This window comes from Poecilia reticulata, chromosome 10 (genome assembly GCF_904066995.2).
Source record: "Poecilia reticulata chromosome 10, P_reticulata-male-v2, whole genome shotgun sequence".
NCBI lineage: Eukaryota > Metazoa > Chordata > Actinopteri > Cyprinodontiformes > Poeciliidae > Poecilia > Poecilia reticulata.
The window spans coordinates 13,403,225-13,422,300 of NC_088839.1; the positions used below are offsets into that span (position 1 = coordinate 13,403,225).

Genomic DNA, 19,076 nt, shown 5'->3' on the forward strand with positions numbered 1-19,076 from the left:
CATCTGCAAACCAGACCCATTAAATCTACAAGAAATAAATTGGCTTGGAATATTTCAATCTGTGTGTAATGAATTCATAGAACAGTTTCATTTTATGAAGTGAGTGACAGTAAACATTTAACTTGTTTTATAAAGCTAAAATTTTATATGCCTGAAAAGGTACGACAGGACATGCCTTTCTGTTTTGACATACTTTTCTATTTTGTACCTATTATTTGGGCAATAGGTACAAAATTGCCATTAAAATCCAAAGAATAGCTGAAATCTCATAGGAATTCCCCCTATGGGGATTAATAAAGTATGTTCATTCATTCATTCATTCATTCATTCATCCTGAACACACAGCCAAGATAATTTATGCTGGTTTCAAACTTAGAAAACAAAGCTAGGTCATCAATATATTAGAAAACTTGTGGCAATCAATGAAGATCAGAGAAAAACCTTCAAGATTTGAAGATAACCAACTGGTTGAAAATCTCACCTAAACAATTAAAGTAGGTACTTTCTCAAGAATGGAGAAGACCTGAAATTGTCATCACCAAAAAAATTGCTTTTTAAGCAATTTAAGTAAGGCTGGTTGACATTTTTGCCTCTTCAGTTTGTTACATATAATCCATAAACTCATGTGTTTTGATTTCGTTGGGTTATTATTACCAATATCTGCCGTCCTTCCTTTGTCGAAAGCCAATTACAAATATACTTGTAGAGAAAAAAATATGTCTTCCATACTTATTTTTCTTCTCGCTGCGCGTGCTCTCACCAATTTTTGCTCTCACGAGTAGCTGTTCTTTTAATAGCGCCATCGCAGTCCCTAATAATTTTACTTCATGCATTACTGATGAAAAATTTGACCATTTGTATTCATGCTGAAGAACAAGAATAATCAGAGCACAAGCCAAGCTCCCCCTCTCAGTCTCTGGCTGACGTTCCTCTTATCCATGAATTCTCATTCAGCTGAGGGAGTTGCTGCCTCGTCTGGTTTCCCTGTGTAGCCCTTTCTATCTCTCGCTCTGTTCATCCCGGCATTACCATGCCGCCTCACTTGGCCATCCGTCTATCCTGGGCTAATTTGCTCCCTTCATCCAACATATTGGAACGGTCCTCCTCCTTGTTAAAAACCCTCCGGGAACGTTCTCCAATTTTAATCCTGATAGATAGAAGAACAATAAAGGATTTTGTCCATTGCCAAATAAATAAAGCGCATGTAATAAAAGGGTAATATATAAATGAACAATAAAAAAAAAACGGCTGCAGAGCAGCCAATAAAACATATCACTCAGACAAACATACAGGCATAATGAAAATCCATACAATATGATTTTACTTTGTATGTGTTTAAATGTTTCCTCTTTTTTTTTTCTGTCTGCAACTGGATATCTGCCCTTTATGTGTCCCGCCTGTCTGTCTGAGCACAAGTCAAGTCTTTGGCACCCCTAAGACCATTCAAATTCTGCACTACGCTCCCTCCAGCAGCACAAGCATGTGGGCCAAACTGCAGTGATTTACAACAGCCCACAATCAAGACTCAATTTTACAGAGGCTGTTATTGCACTGTAAAATGGAGTGCGAGCTTTCAATCACTTACCTGGTGTTGTAAGATAAAGCTGGGTATGTAAATAAAGGACTGGAGTCAGTGCAGGAGGTAAATCTCCCAAGTAAAAGTGGCAGCGGCGTTGAGGGGCTGGGCCTTCTGACAGGCACCGAGAGGCAACCGCACACCCTCCACCTCTGCCCGAGCGCCTTCTTATGGATGAGAAATAGATCCGTATTCATGTCTGCCGTTCGGCGCATCAAGACTCAAGCACTGTTTCCACCGACAGTGACTGCAGATTTGCGCAAACATGCTCATGCACACACATTGCCTTCTTCCGAGCTCTAGAAGCAAGCCCTGAGGAAGACGCGCACATAAATAGAGGTGCCCTGCCACCACCCTCAGAGACACTCCATCGCTGCTGCGCCAGAGAGCAGAGCTGAGCTCCACCTGCCTGGGTATTACCATTAATTCCATCGCACAGTTCTGGCTCGATCCCCATCCAGCAAAGCCCTTAACTAAGGCAGGCTGGAAAGTGGTAAATCGGCAGTAGGGGGAATTCACGCACCGCTCTCTTCTGTCTGCCACTATCCTATTCTCTCTGATGTAGCGCGGACATGAGAATTCATAGCCCTTAAAGTCCATTTATTCAGAAATCCTTGGATTGCTGGGGCTCTGCATCTTCCCACGACAGTCATTTCTGCTAATAGCCGATCCACGAGACATCATTTCAGCCATTGCAAAGGAAGACACTTACTGTGACGTGTTTTTTTTTTTTTTGGTTTTTTCACTCACTTTTTCCCTTTACCTTTGACTGGGACACAATAATAGAGACACAAAAATGTTTAGAATGGGGGGGGGGGCGGGGGGGGCGGAAACATTGTAGGATTTATTTGCACAATAACATGAAGTTTACAATATTACATAATAAAATGACAATTTCTAGTTTATGTTGCAGACATGATGTTAAAATGCAATTCTATGCAAATTCTGAAACTAGAAATTATTGAAAGTGTTCAAATCTCCAGAGAGGTCTGGATCATCGTCTTTTGTCCTTCCCAAATGGTTCTGCATATTAACTTTGAAAGGCTGTGCAACAACAGGTTAAAAAGCCACTGTCGTGTCCTGACAACATGACTGAAATGCACCTTATTTATGATTTGCTTTTCTGATTCAGTAGATTTACTCCATCTTTTGGCATTCATTGGACATTCTCTCTATTAGCCTTGTCTCCTAATATAACCTTTGATCCTGATTTTGTCTACCCACATCTTTCTTCTCCCTCTTTTCTCTCATTCTCCTCCTTGTCTGCTGCCAACCTCAACACCCAGGGAGCAAAGGTGCACACACTAGCAGCCACCTTCCTCTTAAAAAATATCTCAATCCTGTGATTAGGATTTCTTTATATAAAGTCACATGTGACACTCTGTTATTCAGAACTGTCAGAATTTCTGGAGAAAACTGTTCAGTGCAATATTCTCTGGCTGCAGAGTGCTTTCCTTCTGCCAAACCCATCACTTCTGATAATGTGCTGGCTTTTAAACTTGTCTGGCTTAAAGGTTCTATGTGCTGACTTTTCAAAATCACAGCAGGGAAATTGTTATTTGCTATTGTTGAAGATATTCTATGAAATAATTGTAAAATAGTGTCACTTTTACAAAAGGATAAAAAAATAAGATATAACTTCACAGAATCTGCCACTCAGTGTTTTTTTTTTCGAAGCCGGTCTTTTCCTTTGAATTCTTTAGCTCTAAAACATGAAACGGCAGACCTTCTCTACAAAAGTGTAAGAGAGTGACAGAGTGTAATGTGGATCAGCAGGAGTCTGGCTTTTAGATTTCTCTTCAATGGGAAACATCACCTGCTTCGACTTAAAAGGCCGGAGACATAGAGAAGGGACAAGACCAGTGTTAACATTGCTTGGCTTGAGATAAAACAGGGCTTCAGGATTGGTTGTGTTCTCTTGATTTTAGTTAAAGATGCATGTGCCCTTGTTGCCTGGCAGCTAAAATCGTTGTTAAATGCAATATCTTTCAAAGCCTGTTGGGGAAGTGGGGGGGATCTTATGGTTTCTAAAAATAATTGAATGTTGGATGAATACCTCCACATTCAGGCAGAATCAACTGAATCAGAAAACACCAAATCTTGATATAACCACTTCAGAAAAGAGAGAAAACACATTGCTCTTGCAGAAAGACTTCAGTGCTCGACGGGCACTGTACAGTTCACTTTTGCCAATCGCTTGGCGAGCCACTATATCTTCTTACCAAAATGTGTCACTTCAGTTCAGCAGCCTAACAAGACAAATGTTCAGTAGTACCAGAAGGCTTCACACAGTCTTGTTAAAGGCAATCAAATTAGAAGTGAGTCATGTCCTAAAAGCAGGAAGCAGCTGGCAAGTGGAGAAATTATTGAGCTTTATTTTACGTGTGTTAGAACTTTATTTCTAGTTCTAACACAGTGCATTAGACATAGAAACCAATAAAAAAAGCTAAAAAAAAATAAAGACAGCCAAGTTGAAAATAAAGATCAAACAAAGGTGTCATTAAAACACACACACACACACACACACACACACACACACGCACACACACACGCACACACGCACACACACACACACACACACACTGAGCAGGTAAATCAAATTCATTTCAGATCTTGAGAGAAGAATGTTACGCTGTTTTTTAAAAATTGGAATGATTATACATCTTTGCAAATTCTTTATTTTGTTTTCATGAAATGTTTCTAGTTGAATAAGAGTCAGCATTCTACATTAAGGCTCAAACAAAGGCATACAGCCATTCCACAGCTTAATTCGCTTGGTTTAAAGTCACTTTGTGAACTACAAGTCAACCACAGTTGTGGCAGCTACCGAAAGGCTTCTGCCAAAATGTCTGAGTGGAAAACTGACCAGTTTTGGTTTGTTTTGTTCAGAAATAGAAGGGTTCATTTAAATTGGTTGAGGTTAGTCTTTAAGGTTAGTTCTTGAATGTTCAACGAGTGTTTTAGGAACATGATTCCAGAAGCTTTGTTAACCAGGTTTATCCATTTCAGAAGGTTTTTCTCTGTATGTTTGTCTCACTGCCATTTTGGAATCCCCTAAGTCGAGGTAAAGCTGAATTTGAAAATACTGTTAGGCACAGTGGTGGTGGCATTATGCCAGGGGTTCTGGTGCATTGCACACAGTGGGGAATTGATGCAGGAGAAGAACTTTCTCCAAATTAGTTCATGTCGTGTTGAACACTGCTGACTCTTTTTGAATAGATAAAGGTAGCAAACATAAAGACCCTGGAACGGTCCTACCAAACCTTGTTGTCAACAGCCATGACAGAAAATATGAAAAAATTATCAGAAATTAGCTCCTGCACAATTAGATGTGACTTTACCGTCTGCTGTGGGACGGCCTTCCGAGACTTTTCTTTAATGTGAATATTGCTTGTAATGGACTTGTCAAAAATGTACCATGAAGCCTGGCATGACAAGAGCACTGCAGTAGGGTACATGTCATGTCTTACCACATCAGGACATTGTCACCCTTTCCCCTCCCTCCTCAGACCTCATTGATGGCCGCTGACAGCCACCATGTTTCCCCAAGCGTTGACACAGTGCACGCCGCGACACTTATCTCCACTCAGCTTTGTCCTGTCCCACTCCGTAGTGTCAAGGCCGGGTTCTGGGGCGTTCAGCGTCAGATATATATATGACTGACTGCTTTCAACGCAGGGAAAAGGCTAAGGGCAAAAAGGTGGGGGGTGAGGGGGGGTACAGGTGGAGAGAGAAAATAAGATAGCAGAGGAAGGAAGGAGTGCTCAGAGCCCTCCTGGCTGGTTTCACTTGCAGCAGCAACACTAAGAGGCTTGGCGTCGGCTTGAGTTATGCCTCCCACTGACACTTCAATCAGTCCACAGGCACCTTTGAAAGGTTGTGCCCCTTAGTCCTTTTCTAAAATTCATGCCCTGTGATGTATTTGTAGGTCTAACTGTCGCCGCTGTCCAAGCGGAGAACCTTTGATTTATTTATGCACTGGGCAATAGTAAGTAAATTTGTTCTTCTGTGGTGCAATAATGTGCTGCTTATAAAATAAGTGCTGGGAGTGTATGGATGTGTGTCTCAGTGTGATAGGTGCTGCATGATCACACTCATCTGTTGGGGAAATATATAGGAGAAAACTGATTTGTGTAAGTATTACTTTTTGCCCATCAGATTTCTACATTTCCATCATTCACAGATGTTTTTTATTTTTATTATTATTTTATTTAGTTTCCTCAAACCATGAATGTTGTTGCTTTGTTTCACATTTTGAGTTAATCTTGCATGGACGTTTAATAGAGCATACCAATAGGCATGTGCCAAGATTACTCAAGGTATGATAACTCTTAGCAAAAATGCTATGGTTTAACGGTATCATGGTACTGTGCAACACTATGTAGATGCTGTAATTTAAACAGAAAAGCAATTATTCCTACTGCTGCTAATGTAATACAATCCATTAATTATCACAGTTATGATAATGTCATCTCCATTATATCTGTGTCTTGGGCTTTTTTTGTTGATACAGAGAATTAAGCAAAATGTGGAATAAACAGCTGCAAGAACGAGGTTTTCAAACACTTGTTGCTAATTATATTTTTGTCCATTGTGCTCTAATTCAGGCAAAAGCTTATTACCTCATTATGTCCCGACTGTAGTTCTAACTTGATAGGTGATGCTCTCACTAACCTAATTATTTTTGCAAAACTGAATTTTTTTTTATATACATTTGTACCTCTCATCCATACAAAAATGGATGAGAGGTACTGTATGTGTGAAGTAGATATCCAGAGATTATTATTTTTTAACAACAATTATATATAGACCTTTGCCCATTCTGACAAATGTAGTCTTTAAATATCCTTGTGAAATTAATGACTGAAAGGAAACAGAGTAAACCGAAACTGCTGCGCTTATTTTACAAGAAGCCTAGCTGCATCTTCAGCCAGGCTTACAATTATTTTCTGTCAGTTTTTTTTTTATTGGAAACCCTCCTACAGTGTAGATGCAGTTCTTTTTGAAAAATCTACAGTGGTCTTCCTGGAGCCTAAGATTCTTTCCTTTTTTTTTTCTTTTTTCTTTTTTGCTGACTTGTATTGCGGATTAATTAGTCAGGCTACCTGCACAGCTAGCAACCATGTTTACAGAAGTGCCATGGCATTTGAATTTTGCCAACTGTAGCTTAAAAATGTATTGCTTTAGCAATCTTTACTGTAAGCCAGGGAAAAGTGCAGTAGATGTCTTTGAGCCAGCTGCTCAGCAGTGCACATCAGGTAAGAGTTGGGGAGAGTTGCCTTTTTCTATGCTCTATATATATATATATATATATATATATATATATATATATATATATATATATATATATATATATATATATAAAGCCAGATGGATGGATGGAAAAGGATGGAAAATTTTCGCAGTTTTAGAACCACAACTTTATAAAACCCAGGCGTACCATGATACCGCTAACCAGCCAATGTATATATGTACATCACTCTGTGCATTAATTAATTTATCTCTCCTTTTTTTCAGCCAAAGCTTGGTGCTGAATCTTGATGCTAATAATAATATGCGTTAATGTAATGATGTGCTTACCTTGAGTCAGGATGCTTTCTGCTCGAAGCAGCTAAGTCACCTTGTTCAGCAGATTGGACCATCCAGAAAAACACCACTATAATTGATCAAAATGAAATGATACTTTTTTTTTCTGTAAAGCAGATGTGACTGGGAAACCCGCCCTCCCACCCCCCAAAAAAACAACAAAAAAATTTGTTATCTTATTTTCTCTGCAAAGCAACAATTTAGGTGAGATCCTGTATACGCTTATGCATTCCTCTTACAACAAAATCAAATATTTGGATCATATCTGTGACACTTCCCATGTCAGATCGACTTAGTAAATAGATTAGAATAAGTGGAAATGTCTCCAAATGGAGACCCAATGTGTATCATCAAAAGAGGTGACTGATAACATTGACACGACTAATCTCTCTTTTTTTTTCTTATTTCTGCTCCCTGTTCCTTCTACCTCTCTGCCATTCTCTTTGTATCTGTGGGCCTTTTGTTTGATTAGCTTGTGGAGAATACCGTCCTGCTGCTCCCTCGTTCCTCCTCACCTCATCTCTCGGTTCTTTCTCCCCTCTCTGACTGCAGTTTTAATGCTTTTTCTCACCTCATGGATCCCCTCCCTCCCTCCCCCTCTCTTTCTCTCTCCTCCTCCACTTGTCTCAGATAAGTGTGTCCAGAGAAGTGTCAGCTATAAATCACATTTCACCGTGTAGCCTTCTCAGATACCAGCAAGATAGAGGTAGCCATAAATAAGTCCACATCATATACAAGTTACTGCTTTGCTTTTAAACCTAACAGAGCCACAAATAACCCAGGGGATAGTAAAAATAAGGAAGGGAGAAAACAAGATTTAGCCCTGCAATGCTAAAGGAAAAAATGCTTCCCTCCATAAAGCATTTTTGCAGTTGTCTGAAATTAGCAGAGGAGATGGGGGGGAGGGGGGGTTGTATAATCACCAGGAGTGCTTGAAGATTGATTCAGGCTATTCTGAACAAGATAGCTGAGGATTTTGGTTCTCTGTAACCAGAGCAACCGGAATACAATGCCATTCGTTTTAAATCTGAGTCATTCCTCCTTTCTTTTTTATGCTTTTTTTTTTAACTGTTCTCCTTTTTTCAATTTCCTTCTTTTATGGCTGTCTTATTCTGCTCTCCTTCTGTCTTCATCACTCTGCCCTCCTACCCCTTCTCATTCTCACCACTGCAAAAAAAAAGGAGAGGGTGTTGGACAGAGATGGAGGGAAGGCAGGGGAGAAACAGGGGGAGAGACTCTGAGTGAAAGTGATACAAAGTGGGAGGGGAAGAGGGGCGGAGGCAAGAAGCTACACAGAAACGTTGGGGGTAGAAGGAGTGAAAATGAGAGTTTCTTGTCTTGTCTCCCAGCTCCAGTTAGCCGGTCAGTAATTCAAGTCTATTCCTTAGACAGAGGGTTTTTTTTTCTCCTGCTCCTCCCCGACCCCTGGATGTGCTGTTTCTTTCTGGCTAGACTGTCATCCCAGTTGGGTATCAGAACCTCCGCTTTGGAAGAAAAACAAACAACCGTTACCAAAAAATGAAGCAGAAAATGTAGCTTGCTGTCATGTCCAGACAGGAACTACGCAAACAATTTGTCATTACGTTTTGGGACTGTGTGTAAAAAAAAAAAAAAAAAAAAAAACGGAGGTGCCAGATAGCTGTGTGTAATTAGCTTGTGTGTTTTCCCCCCTATCACTGTCAGGCCAGATTAGCCTTCTCCATGCTTAGATTTGTCAGAGGACCTATCTCTGTATTCCCCCTAATGGCTTTCTCCATGTTTTTATAAAGTAGTGGCTCTGCTCCTGCAAGGTAGCCGGATACAAACTAATAGTTTGGCAAATGTATAGTGCTTTGCAAAAGTATTAATATAACTTCAACTTTTTCTCATTTTTGAATTTTATGACCACAAACATTCAGAGGAGTGTGACCTGCATTTGTATTTAGACTCTGGAGCAAAACAATCAACTGCAATTAGATCCTTAAGTCTATTTGGCCAAGTTTCAACCATCTTTGCACATTGAGAGATACATTTTGTCAATTCTATTTGCAAAATACCCCGAGCTCAGTCGGATTGAATGGTCCTGCTAAAGAAGGAAATGAATCCAATGATTCACTTCCTTCTTTAGCAGGAAGTGAATCATTGGAAGTCAAAATTGGACTTTGGCTGATTTTCATTTAGAACAAGCACATGCTAGCAGCAGGCACAACGGAGAAATTTCTTCAAACTCATATGATGCAGCTATTAAGTTGGGCTATCGATCTGGCAGTACAGGAGGGAAATACAGCCGCTGCAGTTAAACTCGGCGTGAACAAAACTATGGCTCGGCGTTGAAAATGCAGGGCTGCGTCCTTAACAAATCCAGCAGATTTATTAAAACGGAGAGCGGTGGAGATACCAGCGGCTTATATATGTAAGTTTCCATTTATGTATTTATTTTAAATGTGAAGGTGCGGCTTATAGTGAGGTGAGCTCTATAGTTCGGAAAATACGGTAATTATCTCCATTGTAACTGCGGTACTAAGTTTTTGGGTCATTGCGCTGCTTGAAGATGAATCTCTACCACAGTCTCAAATCTTCTCCAGCTCTCAAAAGGGTTTCTTCGTGGACCACTCTGCGTCTGACTCAATTGATCTTCATCTCTGTTCGGCTTCCCTGCACACGCTAAGCAAAGGCGTCTCCACAGCATGATGCCGAGTCCACCATGTTTCATCGTCTCTTCGGGCGTCATCTGCTCCAGAAGTAGCATTTTGCAAAGCACTATATATGTGTATGGATGTATAGCGACATAGTTCAACTCAAGTGAGCTTAATTAGTTTTTCTTAGAGCAGAAACAGTGGAGAAATATTGCACCAATTCCCATTAGCGGGCCAGCAGGCTGCACTGTTTGATTCCAGCTGGTATCTGGGAGGGGGTTGTCAGTTTGTTTGTTTGTGCCCACCATGTGCTGTATCTGAATCTGAGCTGACCCTTTGACCGCGGCGGGTGGATGACTATGCGAATATGTTAATGATGGCCGCTCTTGCAGACATACGAGATACCGGGGCCAAGCCTGTGATGGTCTACATCCACGGAGGGTCCTACATGGAGGGGACTGGCAACATGATTGATGGGAGCGTCCTGGCCAGCTACGGAAACGTCATCGTTATCACTCTCAACTATCGGGTCGGCGTCCTCGGTAAGCATACTTCCTTCTATTTTTTATTTTTTTTCTATGTCTTACCTTGTCCTTCAAGGACATTTTTCTGGGGCATCTTTATAGGGCATCTGGGTGTAATGAGCGCTGCTGATTGCCTCACACACTCTAAATGAGGCCTAATGAAAAACACAAGCGCAACTGTAAAAAATATGGACTGTCCTTTATGCTCCGTGTTGATGTGGTGCTTGCATGCAGTCTGGTTGTGGATCAAATTGCTGTAATTGAGTCGGCTGAGTGTGGGTTTGTTGTTGTGGCTGGGATTTGGAATAAATTAGGAAATTATTGTAATGAGACTGAGAAATGATGAGATGGGTGTGATGCAGGGGAGACAGAGGAGAGGAAAAGGGTTTGTTAGCGGTAAAAGAGGATCTTCCTGAGTTGCAGTTGGTTGCAGACAAACTCACACCGATGAATCCCCTTTCAGACACTTGTGTGTGTGTGTGTGTGTGTGTGTGCGTGTGTGTGTGTGTGCGTGCGTGCGCGTGTGTGCGTGTGTGTGCGTGTGTAGGTGTGTGTGTCTGTGTGGTCTGAAGAGGGCAGAGAGAGAGAAAAAAAAGCGAGAGAGAGCGAGATGGTGAAAGAGAGCGACTGAGAGCTCCATGGAAACAGCTAAAGCAGCACAAAATGGAGTTTGTTAGTGCACAACCCAAGCTTTGTACCTTTTCCATCCATCTCTGGGACAGAATTGATCTCCATCCACGTATATTTTTCACATTTAAAGTGGTTATAGACAAACCGTTTGAATGGAAAATCAAATCTCCCTGCTCTTTGCTTGTTGAAATATTGCCTCAGATTTCACCTAATTTGTTGCTGGCTTGTTAATATAAAGTGTGTCGGTCGTCACTATGTTCTCTTTAAATAGACGGGAAGTCTTGTAAGAATACCAAAGTGCCTATTTGTTTGTCTATTATTCAGTACTGTCACATTTTCCGGGGGTTTCCCAGTTACTCTGCCTTTACAGTGAATATCAAGTTATTCATCATCATGCTAAAAGAAATAGTGTGAAATTATTGAAGTAATGTTTTGATGAAACATTATAATCAGATGTTATTTACTTCAAACGGATAACTCTCATAGTAACTTCACTGATTATAAATTATTTGGGAAGCTTTTACAGTCTTAAAAGAAATTCAGTCTAATTTTTTTTAACAAAATATGCAAGTATCGTTATGTAAACATCATCACATTTTCATTGGGCGATTATGCACAGAGAAGCAATGACTTTAAACAGGTAATGGAGATAAGAGAATCTCAAGAATCTTCCTGTGAAATAATTACTTTGAAAAGAAAAAGTGTTGTTTTTAGTCAGACTAACTCCCTGATAAAAAAAAACCAAACAAAACAAAAACACAAAAGTGATCTTCACAAAAGTATAAATGCCATTAGTGGCTTTGGAAACCTGCACATGCTTTACCTGTTCATTTATGTAAATTGTGCTAAAAAGCATAAACTACACCTAACCAAGACTGCTGTATAATGTTTGCTATGGTGGTAAAAGAAACCATTCATTTTTCTATAGAAACCCCACAAACTAAACCAGCTGTCTTCCTATGTGCTTATAGCTTCGCCTCATTACACTTTGCAAAGCGACACAATATACTGCATAACCCTATAAATCTGCAAATCACAGGATATCAGCTGAACCACCGTGAAATAATTATGAACTATAAGCAACTTACAATCTTAAATAACTTTACAATCCTTAACTAAGACACTTTGAACTCAGCAACCTGTATGGTAGCCAAGCTCTGGTTCTAAGCGTTCCTACAAAATCCTGAAGAATCTGGAATTCTGGATTTTTTTATTTTTTTTTCAGTTTCTGAGTCTGTTACAAGTTAAGAGTGAAAAGTATTCTGGTGTATTGCTTATTATATTGTCTAAAAGACAAATATGAATTTCTAAATAAGATTTTTATACATGTATTATTTCTATATTGTCTACAGTTGTATGTCACACATTTTATAGTTTATATTCTTTTTAAAAGCCTTGTAAAAAATCCAAAATCACAACTCCTTTAACTTTTTTCATTTAACATGCAATCATCAGCATGTCTGATTTAACACGCAAGTAATCACTTCATTTATAGTTTGATTTGCTACAAGTATAATTCTTTAAAAAAAAGGAAAAAACTGGAATTCTTATCATTTTAAATATTTGCAATCATAGAAAACAGGCAATGATAACATGTGCCTTTTGTCTTAGGGTCTTACACTGTTGTTCAAAATACTCATGCTTTATTAGGCTCGTAAGTTTTTGACTAAAGATTACAATTACAATTGTAACAATGATTCCTTTAAAGGGCCAGTCTCTGAACTGACACATAAACCTTTCATCGGTAACAATTTATTTTCCGAAAACAAGCCGAGATATGGGATACCTCTACTACTTCTGTTCAAAGAGCAGACTGCCTCAGCCTTCAGCACGGAGGGCTGTACATGTGAGTAGCAGGAGGGTGACGGAGGAGTGCTGCTTTATCCTTCAGGACATTGAGATGATTGCTGTGGGTGAATCACAGAAGCACAGCTACATTCATCCCGAGACTCTCTTTTTGATGGAGATGAGAGCGCTACGGCCTATCGATTTTGTCATCAGGACTCCTCGCCTTGAATACGCTGTGTTTTCCTCTGTCATTTTTGTGGAGTATCCTTTTGAGCGTTGTAATCAGCCTTCAGGGTGGGAAGGTAGTCAGGCTGAGCATGCTGCCTCCTGCTCCTGCCACTGCTTTAAAGCTGAGCACATAAGCCTAATACAGATTCATGACCATATTTCTTTCATGGCACTTCAATTATGAGTCAGATGTTTCCTCTCCCGCCGCCACGTTTCACCAAATGTCATTCTACGAGCCTGCGCGCCCTGCCGACAAACACCACATACAAATTCTAGCAGCACGCCCGCACAAGCACACAACGCGCTACGTCTCACATCATCTAACACACTGCAGACACAGCCAGTGAGACGAAACGAGAACAAACGCACACCGTTCGCACGCGCCGACGTGCACAAAAAACAGACGCGTTCGCAGGCACAAACACAGTTTACAAAGCGGCTCTTGTGGCGAGCTCCCCAACCGCTGTTCTGACCAATGAGCGAAGACGAAGCGATGCATGTAGTTGAGTGATAATGTCCACTGCTGTAGCATGGTCAGATAATCTCCCCACGGTAAAGCATTAAAGCTTTATTACAGGCACGCTCATATAAACCAAATAAAACCGAGGCCAGAGAGAAATGAGACCATGATGGGCCAATTAACACTAAGCTTGTGTGAAGATATTTAGTCGTGAAAACTGCAACAGCATGAGAAACGGGGATTTCATCTTTTCGGCCTTGTGTGTATAAGGTGTGGCTGCAGTTTTAGAAAAATAATCTACATCAAACAGCATTAGTTAAGCTTGATCAAGTGTTTGTTTTGGACGCGAGCGTAATATCAGGTCATCTGACATCTAGATTAATGTAATTCCTTAAGCTTTGCTTCATTTTATTACATGTCAGTGGATTCTACACAGAGGAAGTGATTTAACCGAGAAAATGGGCTAAATCCACGAATAGATAAATATCACAGTGTATGACAATGTATTTAATTAGGCGTCTTCAAGGGAAAAGGAAACAGCAGAGCAGAGAAGATGATGGGTTTTAGTCAGAGCATCTCAAACCAGACTTTCTGACATTATTATAGCTCTCACACCATCGCCTTGCAATCTGGTTGTCTCATTAATAATGCAGCAAACACCTTTGAAATCCACATAACATACTGAATATTTAACACAACTCGCAGAAACAATAGATCCAAAGCTCTCCGACAGACCCTCCCTTACAAGCTCGTTAAAGAGTTTATAAGGTGGAGACTAAAAAAAATGACTTTTTATCAGCAAAAGCAAACACTGGTAAACATAATTATTGCATGTATTTTGGTCTCTTGCAGCTGTTTCAGATTACCTTCACTATTGTTTTTTGGGTGTCATTTAGGCGATATATTTGGGGAGCCTCTTGCTCACATGGAGCAAAATTATAGATTTTTTTCTCTGTTATAAATATAGATTAAGGCTTTGTTGGGTGCTTTGCTATGGATTTGACTGCAAACTGCACAAACTCACACACACCTTCACGCACACATATAATACAGACACGTACAGAGTTCTGTTTTTTTTTTTTTTTTTCCAGGAACAAGGAAGATGGTCACGTTTGTTAGGAAGCTAGGTGGCGCTAAACACAGGGCCATCTATTTGAGGCATTCAAAGACTTGATACAAGGGAACAGGGACCCTGAACACATATTCTCATTGTACAATGACCCAATCAAAGTTCAGAGGTAATTAAAAATATTGCTGTTAACAAATGATCTTCATATAGTCTGACTGAACTCTGGCTAGTTTGAGCAAACTTATTTAAAAAAATGGTCTCAAGATCTAAAAATCTGAGTCTCAAAGACTTGAAGAGAAGAGATGGTTGTACAAATAATTAAAACAGGCGTTGCTACATACAAATGCAAGCGTATTCGCTCCAACATTTTGTGCTGCCATTCAAGTTTTGTATTTGGATGGCATTTTAGCTCAGGTGCTGCAAATTGAAATAACTGCTGCTCAGTGAGTTGTGCAGCATAGCTTTAGAGTAAGATGTACTGTAAGTCCACTTTTTGGAGGAGATTTAAAATGAGCCGTAAGGCAGCGGGGAAAACAAACATATTTGGAAAAAAAAGTTCATTTTAGGTGAAATCCTTAGAAAAGCTGAATATCGCGGCAAGACATTCAGACACTTTTCAGGGAATCTGATCTGTTGAATCTCCATGTTCCAATTAAAGAGGAGACTTGGAAGTTTCCATTGGAGCTCCATCAGCCCCTCCTTCCTGCAGCTCTTCGCCTCTGTGCTGCTGTAATGGTAATTATTGCTTCAAAGGCTGGACTGGAAATTTTTTTTCCCCCGCCTCCCCCCGTTTGCAAACTTTCATATTTCAACCTGTTAAGATGAATGAGAATTCATTTCAGATCTTATCTTTAATTAGTTATTGACCCATCGCAGAATGATTATCACCGGATGAATTATCGAGTGTAGAGTTTTACACCATTCAGAGTGTCCTCTTACTGCTTGCCGAACTGCGCTCGGGTCAGGGCCCCGAGGTGGAGGGTTTGTTTACCAAAGACAAACAGTGTTTGGATTTCTGCTCATTGATCTGTGTGTGTGTGTGTGTATGTGTGGATATGAGATTGTGCTTCTGTGTGCGCGTATGAGAGGCAGAGAGGGAAAAAAATAAATAAAAAAGAGAAGACATTGCGGGTATGTGTGCGTGTTTGGTCACATGCACTGGATGCACGTGTGCACGAGCCTCATTGCAGCTCTCTTCTAATGATGTGTAATGAGTCCCAGTCAGGGGGGAGTATCTTGTATCACTGCTCTTTACAAATATAATTACTCACTGGCTCTCCAGAGCATGTCAATTTCTCAGTCCGTTGGGGGGAGAGGGGTAAAAACTTGGAGGTGGGTGTGTGTGTGGGAGTATGTGGGAGGTTGGAGGTGTTGGCGCTTAATTACTAGTTTCCAAATGCATTAGAAATTAACAAAAGCTGTCTGACTTGCCAAAAGCCAAGGTGAGACTCTTCAGTGCAGCCAAGTGCCGTAAGTAGGAAAATGGTCAAGTACAGGGCATACTTTGTAGAGTACATCCACCTCTAACGGGGATTATTTTATGACCTTTGATGTTTATCTGTCATGTCTCGCTGATCGCAGCCTTTTTATGGACAAGCCATCCACGGTGTGGACCGTCACCTCAGTCCACTCAAAGTTACTCGACCCCTCCAAAGAAGCACTTTCCGGAACGAATGTAAATAACCCACAGTAGGGACGAAACCGTGAAAGCAGCAGCAGCGCAGGTGGTTGCATTTCCTGTTGTTCAGTATGATTCCAGCTTCTCCCTTTGTTGCGTTCCTCTCTTTACAATTGCGACTGTCGGTAATTCAGGCAGGGATTTGGGGGAGCAGAGGATATTTGCAGCTATGTGTGAACAATAATGTGGAGCAAAATGTAGTCTGCCACCCAAGTTTGTGGAGTTGTTTTCACCAGCGAATGACAGCGCAGCTCCTCCGAGAGTTGAGCAGCGCGCAGTGTGCTTCTGGCCTCCTGACCCCGGCACTGTAGTCTGCTGTACAATCTTCCAGGCTGAGCTATGAAAGCATTTGCTCCCATTTTTGCTGCCTCATTGGTGTTCTTAAATGATAGATTTTTATTCTCACTGCAGTAAAATTTAAGGATACCATCTAGTGGAGTCTTTTTTTTCTTTTTTTTTTTCCCTCACCAATAGAAGTCCATGTATATTTAGAGCACAGCTGGGCAATGAAGTATGGATTTCCTCAGTAGGACTTAACATAAAGTGTTTGAAAAGCTCACCAAAGAAATATAGCAAATTCTGCTTTGTATCACAGAGGGGAGAAGAAGAATCAAGCTGATGAGCAGACATCAGTAAATGCTATGGCAGGCTTGCAGCATTGCAGCAGAGATTTTGAAGCATCTGAAGTTGCAGCAGGCTCTATGATGCACTGTGAATGCATCTTAATCACAATAATGATCACAGTTATCGTCACAGTTTCCAGATTTGTGACCAAGATTGTAAAGATGGGGAAGTGTGGGGAGACATTGTGATTATAAAAATGAAGTAGAGTATTAATGTGTGTTATTCACCAAAATCGCCACCGCATTATCCGACAATGATGCTGCTGTTTATTTTTTAATAATGCTGTCTAGGCCAAAATGAGCTGCATCCATATCGCAAAGCGTTGTTTCAAATGTAATAATTGTTTGTTTGTTTTTTTTGTTTGTTTTCTATGCAAAAAGAGTGCACAGCAGTAGATCCCCAGCCTTTACATGGGTTATAGTGGCCACAATGCTAATATGCACAGAGGATATTAGAAATTCACGAGATAAAAGGTTCAACGAAGTGTTTTCCTGCTACTGCTATTGTTGTTTCTATATTTACCAGTCAGATTGTAAGCTTATGATATCATAATACCTTGCAACCCTTAGTTCAACCTTATTTATGTGACTGATAGCTCATGATCCAAGCTTCTATAAATGGCAAACTGTGATCTTCTTCAGAACTGTAGCTCTGTTTCAAATCTGTTTATATTTTTCCTTAGAAATATTTACCATAGTATTGGTTTCTTTGATGGTATCATATAGTGACTAAATGCCATATTCTGCTGCAGTTTGATTTCAAGTTGCTGAGTGTAAATATTTCTTCTAACTTTCCCCCCTATGGTTTTCACTGGAAGACGGTGATGCTATGGACAAAAATGCAAGTGTCTGACTCTGTGTTTGACTGGCAGGACGGGGCTCATCAGATATCTCTATACGTCTGGAGCAGATGATACAGCAGGAGACATTGGTGGAACTTGAAAATCATCTTAATAATGGAATTCATCGACTGGATCTTTGATATTGAAACCCGCCCTGATCCTCTTCTACAACCACTTCTGTGTTTCGCTGTTGCCAATTATTTTTTGTCCCCTGAAATTCCACCAGAATTCTCACATAGAGATAAAAATGTTTTCCTAAAGCTATCAAGAATAAGCACTTACCTCTGAAGGAACAATTTCACTAAATAATGCAAAAAAAAGAGAGAGAAAGGAACTGAAAAAAACTCAAATGTTTGAACCAAAAAGAACATCGATGAGTTCTTTTACTGTGTTGTTCTCCTTCAAATTGTATTGCAATCCCTTCCAGCGTTTCTAGGGTTGCTATGATGTTAATAAGACAAACAAATCATACTAAATACACAATGTATTTTACTAAGTAAATCAAATATTTGAAATGACAATCTGACTTACTGCAACGGAACGGTCCATCTGACCACCCCATTCCAGGCAAGGCTTAACCAACTTAAAACAAACTCTTTCCATAAATTATGTATCCTTCCAGGTTCAGGTTATTTTATTTATGGACTGATGTACGAGTGCAGCGCAATACAAATTCTTAAAAGTAGGTAAAAGGGGAGGGGGAAGCAAAGGTTGAGTGAGTTTTCTTTGTCCTTTTTTTATCAGTAGCAAAGCTGGAATGGATATTTACTTGTTTTCATTTCCATTTGGATAAATTCATCCAAATTAAGACGAGAACAAAGCATTTATTCATCCTATTAATGTCCGGGAGTGAGGGATTGAAGTAATGGTTTTTCATGCTCCAGTCTGCGGCAGCTTGTTGATGTCTCTCTCCCACAAATCACAGCCAGGAAATTAACTCTTAGGCTGTTCTTGCAAGACACACTGTTACAAACGTCTGGCTCTTCAAGACGGGGCCAAGAATGGGGCCAATTGTTTCTCACTGCTTGGCTTTTTTTTTTTTACTGTCCCCGAGAAGATGTTTCTTGTCTGTAGCATAAAACCCAAGCGCGGTATTGATTATGCATGAAAGAGAAAGGTGCTAAGTGGCACAGAAAATGAGGGAACGTCTGCAGCCAGACAGGTTTTTCACAGCAGCATGCGCCGTTTTCTTTTTGTCTCACAATCTTGGATAAGGAGCAAAATTGTGAGCGTTGGATGAATTGTGTATTATTCGTACTTTGTTGAAATATAAGTTTAAGCACAGCAGGTGGCGACTGGCAAAACCTTTGTGATATTTTAGATGTTTCACTTTGGTGAGTCACTGAAGCTGCTTCTCTGGGTTTTTAACGTGCAGCCTTTTAAGTCTTAGGCAACGCAGTGAAAGATGTACACCAATATCCACTCAAACGGACTTCACTGAAGAGGAGGAAAAAAAA

At 40.2% G+C, this 19,076-nt stretch overlaps 1 protein-coding gene across 5 annotated transcripts in view; it reads left to right on the plus strand.

Moving 5' to 3' along the window:
- Positions 1-19,076, plus strand: part of nlgn3a (neuroligin 3a) — a 173,390-nt gene that overhangs the window by 53,754 nt on the left and 100,560 nt on the right. For all 5 annotated transcript variants that reach the window (XM_081612000.1, XM_081612001.1, XM_081612002.1 and 2 more), the window contains one exon: positions 10,170-10,319. In XM_081612000.1, coding sequence (XP_081468126.1) covers positions 10,170-10,319 — 150 coding nt within the window. The remainder of the gene's footprint in view (positions 1-10,169; positions 10,320-19,076) is intronic.